At 37.6% G+C, this 19,452-nt stretch overlaps 1 protein-coding gene across 3 annotated transcripts in view; it reads left to right on the top strand.

The window, feature by feature from the left end:
- Nucleotides 1-19,452, top strand: part of Il6st (interleukin 6 cytokine family signal transducer) — a 44,735-nt gene that overhangs the window by 14,505 nt on the left and 10,778 nt on the right. The window contains exons 4-13 of one of the 3 annotated variants that reach the window (XM_070041193.1): nucleotides 323-628; nucleotides 2,114-2,234; nucleotides 3,481-3,510; nucleotides 9,554-9,720; nucleotides 10,392-10,546; nucleotides 11,921-12,080; nucleotides 15,179-15,261; nucleotides 15,917-16,127; nucleotides 16,638-16,820; nucleotides 19,226-19,327. In XM_070041193.1, the coding sequence (XP_069897294.1) occupies nucleotides 323-628; nucleotides 2,114-2,234; nucleotides 3,481-3,510; nucleotides 9,554-9,720; nucleotides 10,392-10,546; nucleotides 11,921-12,080; nucleotides 15,179-15,261; nucleotides 15,917-16,127; nucleotides 16,638-16,820; nucleotides 19,226-19,327 (1,518 nt within the window). Of the gene's footprint in view, nucleotides 1-322; nucleotides 629-2,113; nucleotides 2,235-3,480; nucleotides 3,511-9,553; nucleotides 9,721-10,391; nucleotides 10,547-11,920; nucleotides 12,081-15,178; nucleotides 15,262-15,916; nucleotides 16,128-16,637; nucleotides 16,821-19,225; nucleotides 19,328-19,452 lie in introns of those variants that run through there. The other 2 variants (XM_070041194.1, XM_070041196.1) reach the window with 2 other exon arrangements.

The following is a 19,452-nucleotide window of genomic DNA, read 5'->3' as shown; positions in this document are numbered from 1 at the left end:
GACACCCAAATATACTTGTGTTTTGTTTTGTTTTGTCCCATTCTTATTCTTTGACCATTTAACTTTCAGTGTGTATTTCCTTCTTGCTTTAGGAAATATTTTAGTGAAAGCTGAGTGACTGTGCAGTGAATGCCGCCAGCCAGGTATCATTCTGTACCAGGACAGCCAGGCCTTTTGTTTGCTTGCTTGCTTGCTTTTGCTTTTACAGTGCTGGGGATTAAACCAGGATCTTAGGCACACCAGTAAGCACCTTGCCATGAGCTATAATAATACCCTTAGCCCCATCTACTTCTACATTTTCGAAACTGTTGTTCTTTTTCAGGTGAACTTCTGGAGCCATGTGGTTATATCAGCCCTGAGTCTCCAGTTGTACAACGTGGTTCAAATTTCACTGCAGTTTGTGTGCTGAAAGAAAAGTGTATGGACTATTTTCATGTAAATGCTAGTTATATTGTCTGGAAAACAAACCATCATGCTGTTCCTAAAGAACAATATGCCATTGTAAACAGAACAGCATCTAGTGTCACCTTTACAAATGTGGGTTCACTGAACGTTCAGCTTACATGCAACATTCTTACCTACGGGCAGATTGAGCAGAATGTCTATGGAATCAACATCCTTTCAGGCTGTAAGTTTTGTCTTATTTCAGACTTCGGCAGATCTCTTGATCTGTATTTGTGTGTATGTGTGTCTGTCCTACAGCTTGAACTGAGTGCTGTCCCTGAGCTTTTTTTGCCCAAGGTTAGCACTCTACCACTTGAACCATAGCTCTACTTGTGGTGGAGATAACAGTCCAACCGACTTTCCTTCATGGGCTGGCTTTGAATTGAAATCCTCAGATCTCAGCCTCCTGAGTATCTAGGATTATACTCGTGAGCTACCAGCACCAGACTTGAACTCTATTTTTAATGTTCTCTATTGGACTTTATAAAATGCAGTAAATTTTATGGGCTCGTAACTTTTAGACTTAGTTTTAAAAAAATTGAACGGGTATAGGACTTACATTTATATTATTAAAATACAAAAATCCTAAAGAAACCTAAAGGTTTCATTTGTCAGTTCTCTAAAAAAAAAAAAGTTTTGTCATGAGACTTCCTTGCAAAAGAGTATAGTTGATTTGGAACCTGTGCATATTCATGATAACGTTGTCTCCTAGTTAAGAGAATGCATGTGTAGAGCTGCTACCTGTAAAAGAGGAATAAATATCAGAGGAAATCTACTCCGAGGTCAAAGGAAAGAATGTAGACTGTCATCCAAATTTATGGACCACCCAGGTTTCATAATCTCAGGATTTGTTTTGCTTCCTGTAGAGTGTGGGAAAGCAGTATGAGCAAAAACATAAAATAAATCATTTTTAGTTCTATGTAATTGCCTCTAATGAACATATGTAAATATCAGTTTATTTGCTCTTTTTTTTTTTTTTGGTCGGTCATGGGATCTGAACTCTGGGCCTGAGTGCTATCCCTCAGCTCTTCAGCTTGAGGCTGGCACTCTACCACTTGAGCCACTTCCAGCTTTTTCTGCTTATGTGGTGCTGAGGAATCAATCCCAGGGTCTCATGCATGCAAGGCAAGCACTCTACCACTGAACCACCTTCCCAAACCTCTTTTATTTTTTATGACTGTCCTAAGGCTTGAACTCAGGGCTTCTCCTTGCTTGGCTTTTTCACTCACAATTGGTGTTCTACCACTTGAGCCACATCTACAGTCCAGCATTTTTGCTGTTTAATTGGAGATAGAGTCCCTCAGATTTTTTCTGCTTGGGCTGGCTTCAAACCTCAATCTTCAGATCTCAATCCCCTGAGTAGCTAGAATTTCAAGCATGATGCAAGTTCATAAATAGCAGTTTGTAAAATGTACATAATAGAGAAATCACTGATATTTTTATCCACTTACAAGTTTATGTACAAAATTAATGTGAAACAAACTAACTAAGTCACAATTTTTTTTAAAAAAAAGTTAAAGAGTTTGAAGAGAAACAAATTAACTTTGTAATCACTAGATGTTCATGATATTCATTTTATATCTTGGGGTTGTTTTTGAAATCTTAAGTATTTAGATGTCTATGCGCGATTGTAAAGCTTCTTGAGAATAGCTTATTATTTTCTTTTTAGTTCCTCCAGAAAAACCTAAAAACCTGAATTGCATTGTGAATGGGGCGAAGAGTATGATGTGTCAGTGGGACCCTGGAAGGGAGACATACTTGGAAACAAACTTCACTTTGAAATCTGAATGGTGAGTTACTGTGTTTTACATGTTGGGCTTAGTAAATGAGCCATTTCTGCTGCAACTTTTATCAAATAATAGTATTGAATGAAACATTTAAAATATCTTTGTTTTATTCTGGAACATCTAACATATATAAAAGTAAAAAGAATTATATACCCAGGCATCAGTGGCTCACTCCTAAGCTACACAAGAGGCTAAGATCTCAGGATCACCATTTGAAACCAGTCCAAGCAGGAAAGTTTGTAAAACTCTTTTCTGCAATTAACCACCAAAAAACCAGAAGTGCAGCTGTGGCTCAAATAGTATAGCACTAGTCTTGAGGAAAAAAAAAAAAAAAAAAAATTCAGGGATAACTCCCAAGACTGACACATCAAAAAAAAAAAAAAAGAAAAGAAAAAGAAAAGTTATATAATGAGTCTCCATAAGTGCCCATCATCTAGCTCAATCAGCAGTGATCAAGTATGTATAAAATAATGATATGTACTTATATGTTCTGTATCCCATATTGTCTTAAAGAAAACTAGATATATTCTATCCATAAATATTTTTAAAACTTTCTTTTGTGTGTGCTAGACCTGGGGCTTGAACTTGAACAGAGCCTGGGCACTGTCCCTGAGCTTCTTGACTCCATGCTAGCACACTCTACTACTTGAACCACAGCTCCACTTCCTGCTTTTTTGGTACTTAATTAGAGATAAGAGTCTCATGGACTTTTAGCCCAGGCTGGCTTTGAACCTCAGTCCTCAGATCTCAGCCACCTGAGACTTAGATTCATATTATTACAATGCAAAAATGTGAGCGGCCACCAGTGCCGGGCTCTACAAATATTATATACCTCTAAATAATTTTAAGTACTTTAATATCTGATTTGTAGTGGTTGTTAACTTTCCCATTTGTCCCATAGAATACATGTTTTTTGCTTTTGTTTATATTGAATCAAAATAAACTGTATACACTGAAAATAAGTGTAATAGTTAATTAAGTAGTAGTTCTGCCAGATTCTCACTCCTCTTTTTACTTGTAATTCAGTTAACTATTGTATATTGATTAATATGTGCTCTTGTTCTTTTACTCCCTAAAAGTTACTGTTAAGTCTTTAGATTTGATCACATTTGGGCTTAATATTTTTCATATATTTCATAAGAGGTGTATAGTTCCATTAGGAACACTGAATTACTGGTTTTCTTTTCTTTTTCTTTTTTTTTTAATTTTTTTTATTTTTTTATTTTTTTTTTGCTTATGTGGTGCTGAGGAATCGAACCCTGGGCCTCCGGCATGCAAGGCAAGCGCTCTACCACTGAACCACCTTCTTTTTCTAATATTAATATTGAGCAGTGATTTCAGGTGTTGTTAAACCGTATTCATTCTCTATAAAGTTCTCTGTTTGTTTTTCTCAAACACAAAAAAACTGAAAGAAGTTCACATACCCATCACCTACATTCTAAATTTGACATTTTTCTGTATTTGCTGTATCACATACCAGTTTAGATCTGCATGCAGCTTTCCATTTCTATTCATACCCTTCTAATGCAATTCAGAATAGTTGTAGGCATTAGTATATTTTACCCCTAAGCACTTTAAGTATTTGCATGATTAATAGTAGTCAATATTAATTTGTAAGTGTGATTTTATTTCAGCTAAAATGTATTCAATGAAAATGCAGGTTGTGTGTTTCTCATTTAGTGATTTATTTTGACAAGTACATACATCTATAACTCAAACCTGAGCTTTGGAACATTACTGATATTCCCATAAGTTGTCATGTGTCTCCTCAATCAGTCCCAGCCACCATCCCAACCTAAGAGACAACTAATTATCTGATTTTCTTCTCTTTATATTATTTTTGAGTGTTATGGAATGTGATAATGTAATTATGCAGTATTTATTCTTCTGTGGAAGATTATAATGAGTCATCACAGTGCTTCTAAGTGAATCCTATTGCTTTCCATTTGCTTTCCTCCTAAAGATTTGAGCAGTCAACAGTAATCATTATTGATAGGTGTATCTCAAAATTATGGGGATTCTTTCATTTTTGTTTTTCTTCTTCTTTTGTTTCCTTAGCTGAAAAATTTCCCTTCAACAGCAATAGGCTACCCTAAGGGACTTCAGATAAGAAAGTCAAAACAATATTAATGTTTTCCTTTATTACCATTTTTATGATGATTTCCTATCAGCCTCAGAAGGTAAATAATGTGGGATCTTTCTCCCCCATTAAAAATTCATAAACAGGACTGGGAAGGTGGCTCAGTGGTAGAGTGCTTGTCTGGCATGCATGAGGCCCTGGCTTGAATTCCTCAGCACCACATAGCAGAAAAAGCCGGAAGTGGTGTTATGGCTCAAGTGATAGAGCCTTGAGCTGAAGAGCTAAGGGATAGCGCCCAGACCCAGAGTTCAGGCCCATGACTGACAAAAAATAATAATAATAATAATAATTCATAAACATATTTGGTAAGTTTCAATATATTATGGTTGTTATTATTTTATTTTTTGTTGTTGTTGCTAGTACTGGAGCTTGACTTCAGGGCCCCAAACTCTTGCTGGGCTTTTTTTCATTTACTGCTGGTATTCTACCACTTGAGCCATGCATCCAGTTCTGGCTTTTTGGTGATTAATTGGAAATAAGAATCTCTCAGATTTGTCTGCCTGGGCTGGCTTCAAACCTCAGTCCTTAAATCTCAGTCTCCTGAGTAGCTAGGATTATAGATATGAGTCACCAGTGCCTGTCATAGCTATTATTCTTACTGATGGCTCTGTTGTCCTCTCTTTGGTCATGGACTTACTCAGATTGGATCATATAGTCTTTTCATACAACTTTATTAGGCTTTGATGGCTTCCTGGATTTTTAATATGACATAATTTTCCAGGTTTATGTTATATATTTCTCACTCAGGCCTGAACTTCGCCATTTGCCAAGGACCACTGGTTCCAAAAAAGTATGAAATACTAAAGACTTATTTAATCTAGGCTTTTTTCATGGAAAAGGCTAAAAAATATGTGTTGTTCAAGATAAGTACATCATAAAAAGTTGTACATCTATCTACATCTCTGTCCTTCTGTACTGAAGATTCTATTTCCTGACAACACTAATTACTCATTTATTATATCCCTTAATAAAGATAATTGCAGACTTATAATTCTTGTTAGCATCAGCAATATGATTACTAAGATGATTTTTCTTTTTTTTTCTTTTTTTTTTTTCTTTTTTTTTGGGGTCCGGTCGTGAGGCCTGTACTCTGGGCCTGGGCGCTGTCCCTCAGCTCTTCAGTTCAAGGCTAGCGCTCTACCACTTGAGCCACAGCACCACTTCCGGCTTTTTTCTTTTTGCTTATGGGGTGCTGAGGAATTGAACCCAGGGCCTCAGGCCCTGGGTTGCAAGGCAAGCGCTCTACCACTGAGCCACCTTCCCAGCCCCCTAGGATGATTTTTCTATTATAAGATGTCGTATAATTTCTTTCTAAAAATAAGTTTATTTCTATGTCATTGTACCTCAGACTCAATACACAAGTTTCTGTGTTTTATTCTTTTTTACAGATTTTTTTATTTTTGGGTCCGGTCATGGGGCTTGAACTCTGGGCCTGGGCACTGTCCCTCAGCTCTTCAGCTCAAGGCTAGCGCTCTACCACTTGAGCCACAGCGCCACTTCTGGCTTTTTTCTTTTTGCTTATGTGGTGCTGAGGAATCAAACCCAGGGCCTCAGGCATGCAAGGCAAGCGCTCTACCACTGAGCCACCTTCCCAGCCCCTTTACAGATTTTTTAAACTATGTAAGATAAATTATCCAAAAATGTCAAATCTTTGAAATCAGGTATATTCAAAGAGTCTAGGTTCATCTTTATCTCTTTTGCTTTATTTCCTTCTTTCCCCTAGATATTATGTATTTTTTCTTTCTAGTTTTCTTTATCTCTTTATTTTTATTTTTTTATTTATTTTTTTTTGTTTTGTTTTGTTTTGGGTCCGGTCGTGGGGCCTGAACTTTGGGCCTGGCACTGTCTCTTAGCTCTTCAGCTCAAGGCTTGAACTTTACCACTTGAGCCACAGCGCCACTTCCAGCTTTTTCCTTTTTGCTTATGTGGTGTTGAAGAATCGAACCCAGGGCCTCATGCATGCAAGGCAAGCACTTTACCACTGAGCCACCTTCCCAGCCCCTATCTCTTTATTTTTAAAAATAATGTTCTATGTCAATGTTTTAAGTTGAGACATAATTTATACAGAGGTGAATAGTATTTTACTTGAACTTTCTCTGGTGATAGCAATCAGAAAGTGGTTAACTGGGTTTGACCAAGGATATATTTTCTGGCTTGATTAAAAACCCTTACCCCTAATCTCCCATCTTCTTAGCATACTGTGTTTAGAGAAAGGCAGTGGTGGTATAGGAAGAATTCTATTTCAAGGAGGAGAAAAAATAGTATAGTAAGTACTTTCTGTGAGTATTGTCTAAAAATATTAATTGGGCAATTCCAGAAATAAACAACTTACTAGTTTAAAATTACACATTGTTCTAAGTCCTATCTAGGGCTCTTTTCCCAGCATATCCATACTTTAGAGAGCTACTTCCCTGTCAGGGACTGAGTAGCCATCTTTGCTTCCAAGTTGGCTGTGGGTAAAATCAGTACCTGTGTGAAGAAACACAAGCTAGTTTCCTCCAAGTTTCCTTGAAGTGAAAAGGTGAAATCTTTAATTACTACAGAAAGAAGAAAGTACATGCAGTGGTTGCTACAATCTACACTAAGAGCCAGTTTTCTATTCATGAAATTATGAAAAAGGAAAAGAAGGCTGAGTGCCAGTGTCTCACGGGGAGGGTAAGATCTGAGGGTGGTGATTTGGATCATCCCAGGTAGACAAATCTACAAGACTCTTAATTCCAATTAAAGCAGCAGAAAGTGAACCGGAGAGGTGGCTCAAGTGAGAGAGCAAAACCGAGCAAAAGTTTGAGGTTCTGAGTTCACGCCCCCCTACACTACGAAAAGAAAAGAGAACAGAAGATCAGTTGTGCTCATTTTGCTTTTGCACATCAAACTCCAAAAGTGACAGCTTCAATCTTGTAAATACTTAGTTAAGATTTTAAACAGGCATTAAACCTGCAGAATGATATAAACAGAAAACGTTTCAAGTGATGGCACCATGTTACATCATGTTGTTCCCAGAACATGTTTCTTATAGGTCCAGAAAGCATTGAGACTACCAAAAGACTTCAGCAAGGGACACCAAACTGTTTACTACAAGTACAGATTCAAGAATATATTTAAACTAAAAAATACAAAGATTACCTAAGAGGCCATATTTGCCAAAGAATAAGCTACTGCCACATTTCCAGCTTGAAACTGATTAAAGTGAAGCAATATCATGTGCAAGAAGATACCCAACAGATACTGCATTCATTAAGGTGCAAAAGAGGCCCAGGGCATAAGCATGTGACAGACTGACTCTGGTATGTGGCCATCATTCAGGACATAAGATTCAGTCTAGTGATAGTGTACAAAGGGAAGAACCCACAAACTATCTGAAACTTAGTATGTATCTTTCACCCTGTACAAAAACTCCAAATGACCAAAGAACTCAAAGTAAGACCTGAAAACTAAATCTAATACATGGATAACTCTGGAAGTTATAGACTGGCATTTATTTTCTGAATAGAGAGTAGAAGCAAGAATTGACAAAAGGACTATATCAAATTGTATAGCAAAAGAAACAGTTATCAGAACTGAGAGACAACCCACAGAATGGAAGAAAATCTTTGCCAGCTATTCAACAGATGAACAATCAATACTCAGAATAACTAAAAAAAAGGGGCTGGGAAGGTAGCTCAGTGGTAGAGCACTTGCCTTGCATGCATGAGGCCCTGGGTTCGATTCCTCAGCACCACATAAGCAAAAAGAAAAAAAGCCCGAAGTGGCGCTGTGGCTCAAATGGTAGAGCGCTAGCCTTGAGCTGAAGAGCTGAGGGACAGCGCCCAGGCCTAGAGTTCAGGCCCCACGACCGGACCCCCCCCCCCCAAAAAAAAAAAAGAATAACTAAAAAAAATTAGAAAACAGCTGGACGCCAGTGACTACTCACACCTATGATCCTAGCTACTTAGAAGGCTGAGATCTGAGGATTGCGGTTCAAAGCCAACCCAGGCAGGAAAGTTCATGAGACTCTTATCTCCCATAAACCTCCAGAAAACCAGAAGTAGCACTGTGGTTCAAGGCACTAGCCTTGACCTGAAGAGCTGAGGAATAGTGCCCAGGCCCAGAGTTCAAGCCCCACGACCGACATAAAAAAATTAAACAACAGCTGGCGCCAGTGGCTCACACCTATAATCCTAGCTACTGAGATCTGAGGTTTGCAGTTCAAAGCCAGTTGTAGTAGAAAAATCCCCATGAAACTCTTATCTCCAAACCAGAAGTAGTGTTGTGGCTCATGGTAGAGCACTAGCCTTGAGCACAGAGGCTCATGGACAGTGCCCAGGCCCAGAATTCAAGCTCCACAAGGAAAAAATAAACAGCAAAAAAAAAAAAATAATAATAATCCAATTAATAAATGGGCAGGTGAACTGAACAGTTTTCAAAAGAAAGACAAATAGCTAATACATGCATGAAGAATGTTAATTGTTCTTAGCTACAAAGGAAGTGAAAAATCAAAAGCAAACTTAAGATTTCATCTCACCCCAATCAGAATGGCAGCCATCAAAAAAAAAACAAATGCTGGTGAGGATGTGGGTATGGGGCACCAACCCACTGTTGGTTGAAATATCAACTATTGCAACCTGATACTACCTTCTGGGATCTGCATCATTTACCTCATTTTAGCTCATCACACAGGCATTACAGTAGCTCACATCACAGAAGGTGAATGTAGGATAATTAACGTATTTTGAGAGACATCACACTCAACTTTATTATAGTATATTATGGTTCTTCTCAATTGTTTTTATTGTTGATCTCTTGCTATGCCTAATTAAATTTTTGCCATGGATATGTAGAAGATAAAACATTGTACTTAAAGTTTCAAGCATTGGAGGGCTTGGAATGTAACTTTGTGGAAAAGACAGGACTGTTATTTTAGACTCACAAGGGACAGAGAAGAATCAGTGATAACCAAAGTATACAATTCTTAAGTAGTACTCTCAGATTAAAAATTTGAAAATCATTTTGTTTTAAGATAAGTCAAACTCAATTTTAAAGAAAGACAGGTTAATTTTTAAGAAATGGTATTTGTCTTTAGCCACAATTTTTGCAGACTAACCTAGAACAAATTGGGTCTCATCAAATTCTTTTCAAAACTTTTCTACTTTAGTATTTGCAAATTTGTTTTTTAATGGTTGTTTTTTTCTGTCTTTTTATTTAGGGCAACAAGCCAGTTTGCTGACTGTAGAGCAAAACGTGACACCCCAAACTTTTGCCTTGTTGAATACGTACCTGTGTTTTTTGTCAACCTTGAAGTCTGGGTAGAAGCAGAGAATGCCCTTGGGAAAGTCACATCCGATCATATCAATTTTGATCCTGTAGATAAAGGTAGCTATAAGCCTGAACTAGAGAATTAATTTGTTAAGACAATATAGTGCTTTTTGCAGTTACTCTATCAGCAGTATTAAATATAATTTGGAAAAAGAAAAATGGCCATATTTCACTTATACTAGGCTGTTTTTTCCAAATCTTTAAATATCTTTTGGATTTTGTTTAGTTCTCTCTTTTTTTTTTCTTTTTGGTCTCATTAGTAGGGCTTGAACTTAGAGTTTCGAGTTCTCACTTGGCTTTTTCCATTAAAGCCTGATTCTCTACTACTTGAGCTATATCTCTACTTTTGATGGCTTTTGAGATGAGTCTTTTCTACTCAGGCTGGCTTTGATTCACCACCATCAGATCTCCGCCTCCTGAGTAACTATGATTACAGGTGTGAGCTACCAGCATCTGGCTAGTTCTCAAACATTTTATCTATTGTCATCACAGTATACCTGTTTTATTCTCTTTTTTTCAGTTTTTGACTTAATACAATCATTGTCTAACTCTTAAAAATTAACAAATATACCAAATAGACCAGGAAACCTTTCCTTTCTATTATATGATATAGTATAATCATTTTCAGAGAAATTAATTCATTTAATAAGAATGAATAAATATTATAAAACAAAGAAAATTAAGACTGACTTTGTATATGAGATTATTGAGATTTATTTATTCTTCAGTGAAGCCCAGTTCTCCACGTAATTTATCTGTGAGCAACTCAGAGGAACTGTCTACTATCTTAAAATTAACATGGATCAATCCAAGTATTGAAGATGTTATAAGACTGAAATACAATATTCATTATAAGACCAAAGATGCCTCAACTTGGAGCCAGGTAAATTGAAAGTTACCATTTGTTCAGATAGTCTTTTTCAAACCTTCTAACCTAAAGCCTCACATTTTCTGAATGTAGTGTGCATTTATTTTTAATCACGAACTCATTCATTTTATGGATCTGGTTTGTAATACCTTCTAATGAGGGGAATTATGTCCAGGATCTTACTACTTCTGTTCTCCATCCCACTTTTTAAAGGGCTCATAATACAATAAAAAAACAACAAAACAAATGACTCATGTTGTTCAGAAAGACTACACATCTGAAGTTTTTCAAAATAATCTTATTTTTATAGAATCTTAATTCATTAGTACAAGAAAAATGTCTTTTTTTTTTTTTTTTTGTCATGGGGCCTGAATTCTGGGCCTAGGCGCTGTCCCTCAGCTCTTCAGTTCAAGCCTAGTACTCTACTACTTGACCCACAGCGCCACTTCCAGCTTTTTCTGCTTATGTGGTGCTGAGGAATTGAACCCAGGGCCTCATATATGGAAGGCAAGCACTCTACCACTGAGCCACCTTCCCAGCCCCCATAATTTTTATAATAATGTTGAAATCTCGGAGCAACTGAAAGAACCAGAGTTATTTATGTATGTATTTCCACACGTTAATGGAAGGGGCAGGCTTGACTGGCAAGAAGAAGGGTTGAAGAGAAGTAAGATAAGCATATTTATTTTGCCTCCTTTGTCCATGGAGCAGGCTTTGTCTTTCAGCTTAATTGTCTTTCAGCTTAAGGTTGTTTGTATCAAGGCAGCCCTCTTGACAGTCTTCTTGCAGGTTTGGTACCTTGCTTCATCCCTTTGGTCTTAGGGATGGTAATAGCAAAGAGCCTTAGAGTACTAATTGTACTAAGGGTTCCCTATACTCTTGTTCATATTATTTTAGTAAGCCTTCTTTTAATTCTTTATTGGTTTTTTTTTGAGGAGGAGAATTGGTTTTAAGTGTGTGTGTGTGTATGGGTGTGTGGGTGTGTGGGTGTTGTTTTAGTTTTGTTTTAGAGGACAGAGTCTCACTATGTAATTTGGACTGGCATTTAACTTGAGATCCTTCTGTCTCAGCCTCCCAAGTACATCATAGTACTCAGCTTGAATTAATTCTAGATAGAGTATACCATGCTGAGATCCTAAACATTGTAAGCTCCATGACAGAAAGAAAAAAATAAGAAGAAAGATAATAGATGTTCCCATAATTTTCAAACCTAAAAAGCCTCTATTGATTTGACTGCTTTTTGATTTGTATTTACTTCTCTCCAGGGTCTGAATTTAGTTTATTAATCTTATTACATTAAATTGGTTTCTGAAGTCATACACAATTTAGCTTTTTTGGTTTTTTGTTGGTTTATTCTGCATTTGTTTATTTACTCTGCTTTGTTTTCAGATCCCTCCTGAAGACACGGTCTCCACTCGATCTTCATTCACTGTCCAGGACCTTAAGCCCTTCACAGAGTATGTGTTTAGGATTCGCTGTATGAAGGAAGATGGGAAAGGCTATTGGAGTGACTGGAGTGAAGTTGCAAGTGGAATCACATATGAAGACAGTGAGTAACAAAGTGTATGAAGATAAAAGCTAGTAGGATTTGGCCTGAGAATTTCATCTGCTTTTGATAATACACATCTCATACATCTCACTGCTTCGTGTGTGTGTGTGTGTGTGTGTGTGTGTGTGTGTGTGTGTGTGTGTGTGTGTGTGTGTGTGTGTGTGTGTGTGTGTGTGTGTGTGTGTGTGTGTGTGTGTGTGTGTGTGTGTGTGTGTATGTGTGTGTGTGTGTGTGTGTGTGTGTGTGTGTCGGGCCGTGGGGCTTGAACTCTGGGCCTAAGTGCTGTCCCTTGGCTCTTCATTTCAAGGCAAGTGCTCTACCATTTGAGCCACAGCGCCACTTCCAGTTTTCTGAGTGGTTTATTGGAGATAAGAGTCTCACAGACTTTCCTGCCTGGGTTGACTTTGAACCGTGATCCTCAGATCTCAGCTATTCCTTAGTAGCTAGGATTACAGGCATGAGCCACCAGCACCTGGCATCACTACTTCTTGTTTTGTGATCATTATTTTCAAACCATAGTGTCTTACACTTCCATTTTTAAGGACATCAGGATTTAAAAATAAGGGCTGGGAAGGTGGCTCAGTGGTAGAGTGCTTGCCTTGCATGCATGAGGCCCTGGGCTCAATTCCTCAGCACCACATAAGCAGAAAAAGGCAGAAGTAGCACTGTAGCTCAAGTGGTAGAGTGCTAGCCTTGAGCTGAAGAGCTGAGGGACAGCGCCCAGGCCAAGTTCAGGCCCCATGACCGACCAAAAAGAAAAAAAGATTTAAAAATAAGGTGCATTATTGATAGTATGAATCTGTGTAATATCTAAGTAAATTATACTTTAAATTAAAATGTGCCTAAGCCCTCATTATCTGTGTCATCTATTTTATTCATTTTTTCTAATAGCCTTTCTTCCTGTGACTGGGAAAGAAATAACTTTGGATTTGGGAGTGATTTCTTTTCCCCAAAGACAATATATGTATTGTATAGAATACATACTTTTAATCTAGCGTAAGATTCACTTCATAAAGCAGCTAACATTACTAATCTAATATAGCCATCAAGAAATAATCCTGTGGCATATAGATTTTTCCTTTCTTGTTGAACCTTTTTTTTTTTTATCCCAGGCTCACCCTTTAGTCTTAATGGCAGCAGCTATGGTTTGAAAACCTACCTTTCCATATGTCATTTTCAGCTCTGCTAAAACTATAAGTCATGGGTGAGGGTTCACCTTATTGTTATAATTATGCAGAAGATAAAGATCAAAGGATTGTAGGTCAAGACCAGCTTGTGCAAGAAGTTCAAGAAACCCACATCTCTTTGGAAAGTAGTATGGAGGTGCCTCAAAAGACTCCACATAGAGCTCCCCTATGACCCAGCAATCCCACTTTTGGGCATTTACCCAAATGTTCACAAACAAGACCACACTAAAGCTACCAGCATGACTATGTTTATTTCAGCACTATTTACTATAGCTAAAATATGGAACCAACCCAGATGCCCCTCAGTAGATGAATGGATCAAGAAAATGTGGTATATATACACAATGGAATTCTATGCCTCCATCAGAAAGAATGACATTGCCCCATTTGTTAGGAAATGGAGAGACTTGGAAAAAATTATATTAAGTGAAGTAAGCCAGGCCCAAAGAAACATAGGTCCCATGGTTTCCCTTATTTGTAATATCTAGTATATGTCTGAGTCAAGCAGAAAAGGTCAGATAAGGTGATGTTAGGGAAATGAACCCTAAGATATGTATTCAAATGTTTTTTTTTTCTTTCATGCAATTGTTTCTAACACATTTATAAGATTATTTCTTTGTTGCTTTGTATGTCCCTCACCCACAGTATAACCCCTGCTTTCACTGTATTTGATGTTGGTATAATTTGTGGAGGGGAAGGGGAAAAGCAAATCATTTAAATAGGGATACAGGTGGACCCATTGCAACAATGAGATGTACAAGTCGTTATGTCGAAAACGAACTTTACAACTTTGGTGGGGGGGGGGATTGGGTGGGGGTTGGGGGCAGGATGGGAAGGGGAAACAAAGGAGGAGGCTACAATGCTTGATAAGAAATGTACTCATTATCTTGCCCATGTAATTGTAACCCCTCTGTACAGTATTTTCACAATAAAAAAAAAAGAAACCCACATGTCAACCAATAAGAGCTATGTATGATAGTGCACATCTGTTATCTTAGCTACTTAGTACATGTAAGTAGGAGGATTGCAGTCTAGGCCAGCCTGGACATAAAAGCAAAAAGGGCTTGGGGGCGTGGCTCAAATGGTAAAACATTTGCCTACTAAGCACTGAGTTCAAATTCTAGTACTGCCAGAAAAGTCAAAGGAAAGTAATCTGCTTGCTAAGGCTTTTCTCTGTTATGCTCACAGATGACACCAGTGATTGCAGTCCTACAGTGGCTGATTTGGAACTCCTAATCCAGATTCCTATGGCTGGTTAGGATTTTTTTTTTTTGTGTGTGTGTGTGTGTGTGTGTCAGCCATGGAGCTTGAAACTCTGGGCCTGGGCACTGTCCCTCTTCAGCTCAAGGTGAGCGCTCTACCACTTGAGCCACAATGCCACTTCTGGTTTTCTGGTGGTTAATTGGAGATAGAGTCTCATGGATTTTCTTGCCTGGACTGGCTTTGAATCTTGATCCCCAGATCTCAGCCTCCTGAGTAGCTAGGATTACAGATGTGAACCACCAGCACCCAGCTAGGATTTTTTTTTCATTTTTTCATTTTTTTTTTCATTTTGCTGTTGGCCCAGGGATAATGGCCTGTCTCTGCCTCCACGCACTACTAATTTCATGGTCTTTATTCTATTTGAGTTCTGCATTGTATTCTTCTTTTATACGTCTGTTCATCATCATCTGGAAAACATAGCAAGACCACATCCCAAAAATAATATAAATAAAATTATTATAAATCATCAGGCTAGCACCCTGACTAAAAGAAGATGCAGTATTTGTGCTGAGATGAAAAAATGCTGCTATGAGGAACTATAATAATTAATAGGCAATGAGAAAGGCAATAAGAATAAAATGAGATAATTAAATTTTTATTTCATTGCTAAGATAAACGCATTTTAAGAATTTTATGTGTTTTCTTTAGGACCATCCAAAGCACCGAGTTTCTGGTTTAAGATAAATTCATCTAAAACTCTTGACTATAGATCTGTACAGCTTATGTGGAAGGTAAATTTTAAAAATCACAGGTTATATTCTTTAATCTTACGTATTTGATAGTTTATGAATATTTAATGGTATTAGGAATGCAAATTTTAACATTTAAAATATTTTATTTTTCTTAATATTAGCAAAGCATTTGGTAACTCTTCATAAATAGAAACACAGAGTTTTATATAACTTATGAAAAGTATATACCTCAAAAGTATTTCGCATTATTTGTATAAAAGTATACAATTCCTGTAAAAACCTCTTCTTTGTTCTGTAGTTCACTGAATTTGGTAAGGCATATCATAGAAAATAATAAATGTTTGAGATGATCCATGTGTTGACGCATTAATTTGCATATGTGCTTTGAGAGATCATACTATAGATAAGGAGAATAATGACTTGAGCATGAAGTATGTAGGTCACAGCAGTACTGCAGAATTCTGTGCAGAACTGGTTGCTAACAGTTACCCCTCTTTCCACTTGCCTTGAGGTCATTACTTTTATTGTTTGACCAGTGAGTAGTAGTGTTACTTGAGAACTAAAGTTCAAAATGAGTTTTCTGCCCATTCAATGTTTAGAGATTTTTTTTGTAAATGGCAGAATTTGTGAACATGAAAAATTGATTATTCAAGACTTATTAATTCATGGATGAAAATAAACTATGTTATTCTAGACACTGCCTCCTTTTGAAGCCAATGGGAAAATCTTGGATTATGAAGTGACTCTTACAAAATGGAAATCACGTCTACAAAATTACACGGTTAATGACACAAACTTGACAGTAAACCTCACAAATGATCGCTATATAGCAACTCTAGCAGCAAGAAATCTGGTTGGCAAGTCAGACGCAGCAGTGTTGACCATCCCTGCCCATGACTTTCAAGGTTTGTGTCTGAGATGGAGCCTGACTTTAGGGATGATTGAAAAGTGGTTAGGGTTGGACAATGATCGTGGAAAAAACAAATACAGATAGTCGAAGCTAATCACCTCAGAATTTGGGATGATCGTATTTTAGATAAGCAGGCAAATTTTATCAGGATGTATGAAATACCTTCATCCTTGCATGTGGCACTTAAACTTGATAGTAAGCTACTCAGTTAAGTATTTTGTGGTTACATAATAAGATTTTTGAAATATTTCAAAGTTTTAAGAGCTTTATATTTATATTGTTTCTCTGTACTTTCAAATAAAAAAATAGAACTTTGCATATACAAAAGCAAAGAATTAGGAGAAAGCAAGAATTTGTTTAAAAATTAGTTGGCTCCCTTAGAAGTAAGTTATAATAAGGTGATTTTATTTGTGGAAAACTTAAATCACATGTTTGTGACAGCAAAATGCTGGAATTTCAAATCTGTGATTGTTCACTTGTATCGGCATCAAACTTTGTTTTAAAGCTTCTCATCCCGTAAAGGATCTGAAAGCATTCCCCAAAGATAATAAGCTTTGGGTAGAGTGGACGTCTCCAAGTAAATCTGTGAAGAAATACATACTTGAATGGTGCAAGCTGTCAGACACATCGCCCTGTGACCTAGACTGGCAGCAGGAGGAAGGCACTGTACACAGCACCTATTTAAGAGGTATAGTACACCTGGCTAACATACTGAGTTGATATTTCTTTGCATATCATTGGAAGCCTTCCAATTTACTCTAGCCCCACAAATTGTAGATGGCTGAGTCTCAGCAAGTCACACTTCACACTTCACCTCTCTAATGGGGTTCAGGCCTTCTCTGAATATGTTAGGAACACCCACAGAAGTATAAAGCAGGAGAGAAGTAGAGTGCAACCTTGCTTCCAATATGTATGTATGCATGTATGTATATATGTTCTCTGTACCTTTATTGGAGGTAGTAGTGCATCAGTGCCACTTGCCCAACTTCTCACAGGCACTTTCGGAAGATCCAAACTAACACACAGGTTTCCTTAGGCCTTTCATTCAGAAGTACTAATGAGACAAAGTATATATTGTAGAGTTTTAAAATGCATTGTTCTGGGAAGTAAGGTACTGCCACCCATGGTATGATTTAATATAGTAACTTTAAAGAGAAAACTAAAACTTTCAGTAAACAAAGACACCTGGCATGTATGTGTTTTTTCAATGAAGAAAACAATCATTTAGATTCAGTTGCAAATAATATGATTGATCATTGAAAAGTCCAAAATATCAAGCTATCTGCTGTAATACTTAAGGGTTATTCACAGAATAGGCTATGTGGCTCTTACTAACCTGCTATACAGTGAACAGTTTTAAGTAGCGTGGTTGTCGTTTATCAGCCTTATCAAATAAAAAGCCTAAAAAGTATAGCACAGGCCCTCGTAGCATCACCATTACAGCAGAATTTAAAATTGTTAATTTCTTGATGACATAACAATATGCTTAAGAAAGCAGGGGAAGCATTTTTTAAAAATCAATACTAGTGGGCTGGGAAGGTGGCTCAGTGGTAGAGCACTTGCCTTGCATGCCTGAGGCCCTGGGTTCGATTCCTCAGCACCACATAAGCAAAAAGAAAAAAGCCGGAAGTGGCGCTGTGGCTCAAGTGGTAGAGCGCTAGCCCTGAGCTGAAGAGCTGAGGGACAGCACCCAGGCCCAGAGTTCAGGCCCCACGACCAGACCCCCCCCCCCAAAAAAAAAATCAATACTAGTTAAATAAAAGTCTTTTTGGTTTTTTTGAGATAGTGTCTCACTCTGAATCCTATGCTCATCTCAAACTTACTTTGTAGCCCCTGAGTAGCCTTCAATTTACAATGATCCTGTCTCAGTCTCCCCTCCAGAGTTCTGGGATTACAAGTGTGTATCACCATGCCCAGTTTGAAATATAAGTTCTTATTGACAGTGCAAATGTCAGTATAACACACCTTATTTTGTGATATGTATAGATTATAATGACTATAATTTTTTTTACTATTGCATGCTAAAAGCCTAGCTTACTTGAGTAATTTGGAGGGCTTATAAATAGAGGAAGTGTACTATATATAAGACATTATTCTTTTAAAACTGGGGGAAAAATAAAAATAAAACTGGGGGAAATAGCATTAATTATCTTTTACCATCTACTTTTACAAGCCAGGACCATTAGTTTTTTTCCCTAGGTCTTCTCAGTAGCATCTTGCAATTCTTAGACAATTGGGGAAGAGAAGTAAGAGTTGCCAAACTGTAAGACCCCAAATAACTTGGGATCAGTGTTTAGTAAATCATCAATATAAGTGTAATCACTGCCTATATTCATAACATAAAATGTTTTTTCTCCACTCTAAAAAGTAACCTACATTTTATTTTGGTTTGATTTTTGTTGTTGTTTTGTTTCTTTCTTGAGACAGAGTCTTAATTGTATAGCCCGGGCTGGGTTACCCTCAAACTCACCATGCTTCTGCGTCAGCCTTAGGGCTGGGCTTATAGGCACAAGCCAACCTTTTACTTTTCATAGTTTTATGGTGTTAAGATTGCGGCCAGAACACAGAAGGCAATGCTCACTTAGAGAACTGGAGTTTTGCCAGTCACATTGTCTCAAGCATAATCCTGTCTACTCAAGAGGCAAAGATCAGTATATCATGGCCCAAGACCAGCCCTGGCATAAAACTTCCTGAGATTGTGTCTTACACAATGTCACAGACTCTGTGCATCTGTTATCCCAGCTAGTGGGGGAACATAATGTCTGGACACAGGGGCACACACCTGTCATCCCCAGCAACACAAGGAGTATAAGAGGATCACAGCCTAGGCGAGTCCAAGCATAAAGCAAGACCCTACCTTGAAAATAACTGAGGAACAGGAAGTGTGGCTCAAGTGGTAGAGTGCATACCTACCAAGCTTGAGGCCTGGAGTTCAATCTCCAGCACTTGGGGGGTAAGGGGTGGGGGAAGGGTCCCTACAGTTTTAAAAGAAAAAAAATGCTTCCCCAAATTCAGAGTTATTGTCAAAGTAAAGAATAATCAATTGAATTTTCACTGTGGGAAAAAATGCTTAATCTGCTATTCTGACTTTAGGAAACCTAAAGGAGAGCATATGCTATTCCATCACAGTGACTCCGGTGTATCAGAATGGACCAGGAAGCCCTGAGTCTACCAAGGCATACCTTAAACAAGCTGGTAAGTCTACACTCACTGTCCACGGTAACTTCATTTATGTAGTAAAGACATCCTGTCACTTTGCAATGAGGATATGAAAGCAATTTTCTCAGAAGGAAGCTTTACTAAATTCTGGTTATTTTCTA

Source organism: Dipodomys merriami, unplaced genomic scaffold (genome assembly GCF_024711535.1).
Source record: "Dipodomys merriami isolate MVZ:Mamm:240054 unplaced genomic scaffold, mDipMer1.0.p SCAF_30, whole genome shotgun sequence".
Lineage (NCBI taxonomy): Eukaryota > Metazoa > Chordata > Mammalia > Rodentia > Heteromyidae > Dipodomys > Dipodomys merriami.
This window is presented reverse-complemented; position numbering and strand designations above follow the sequence as displayed.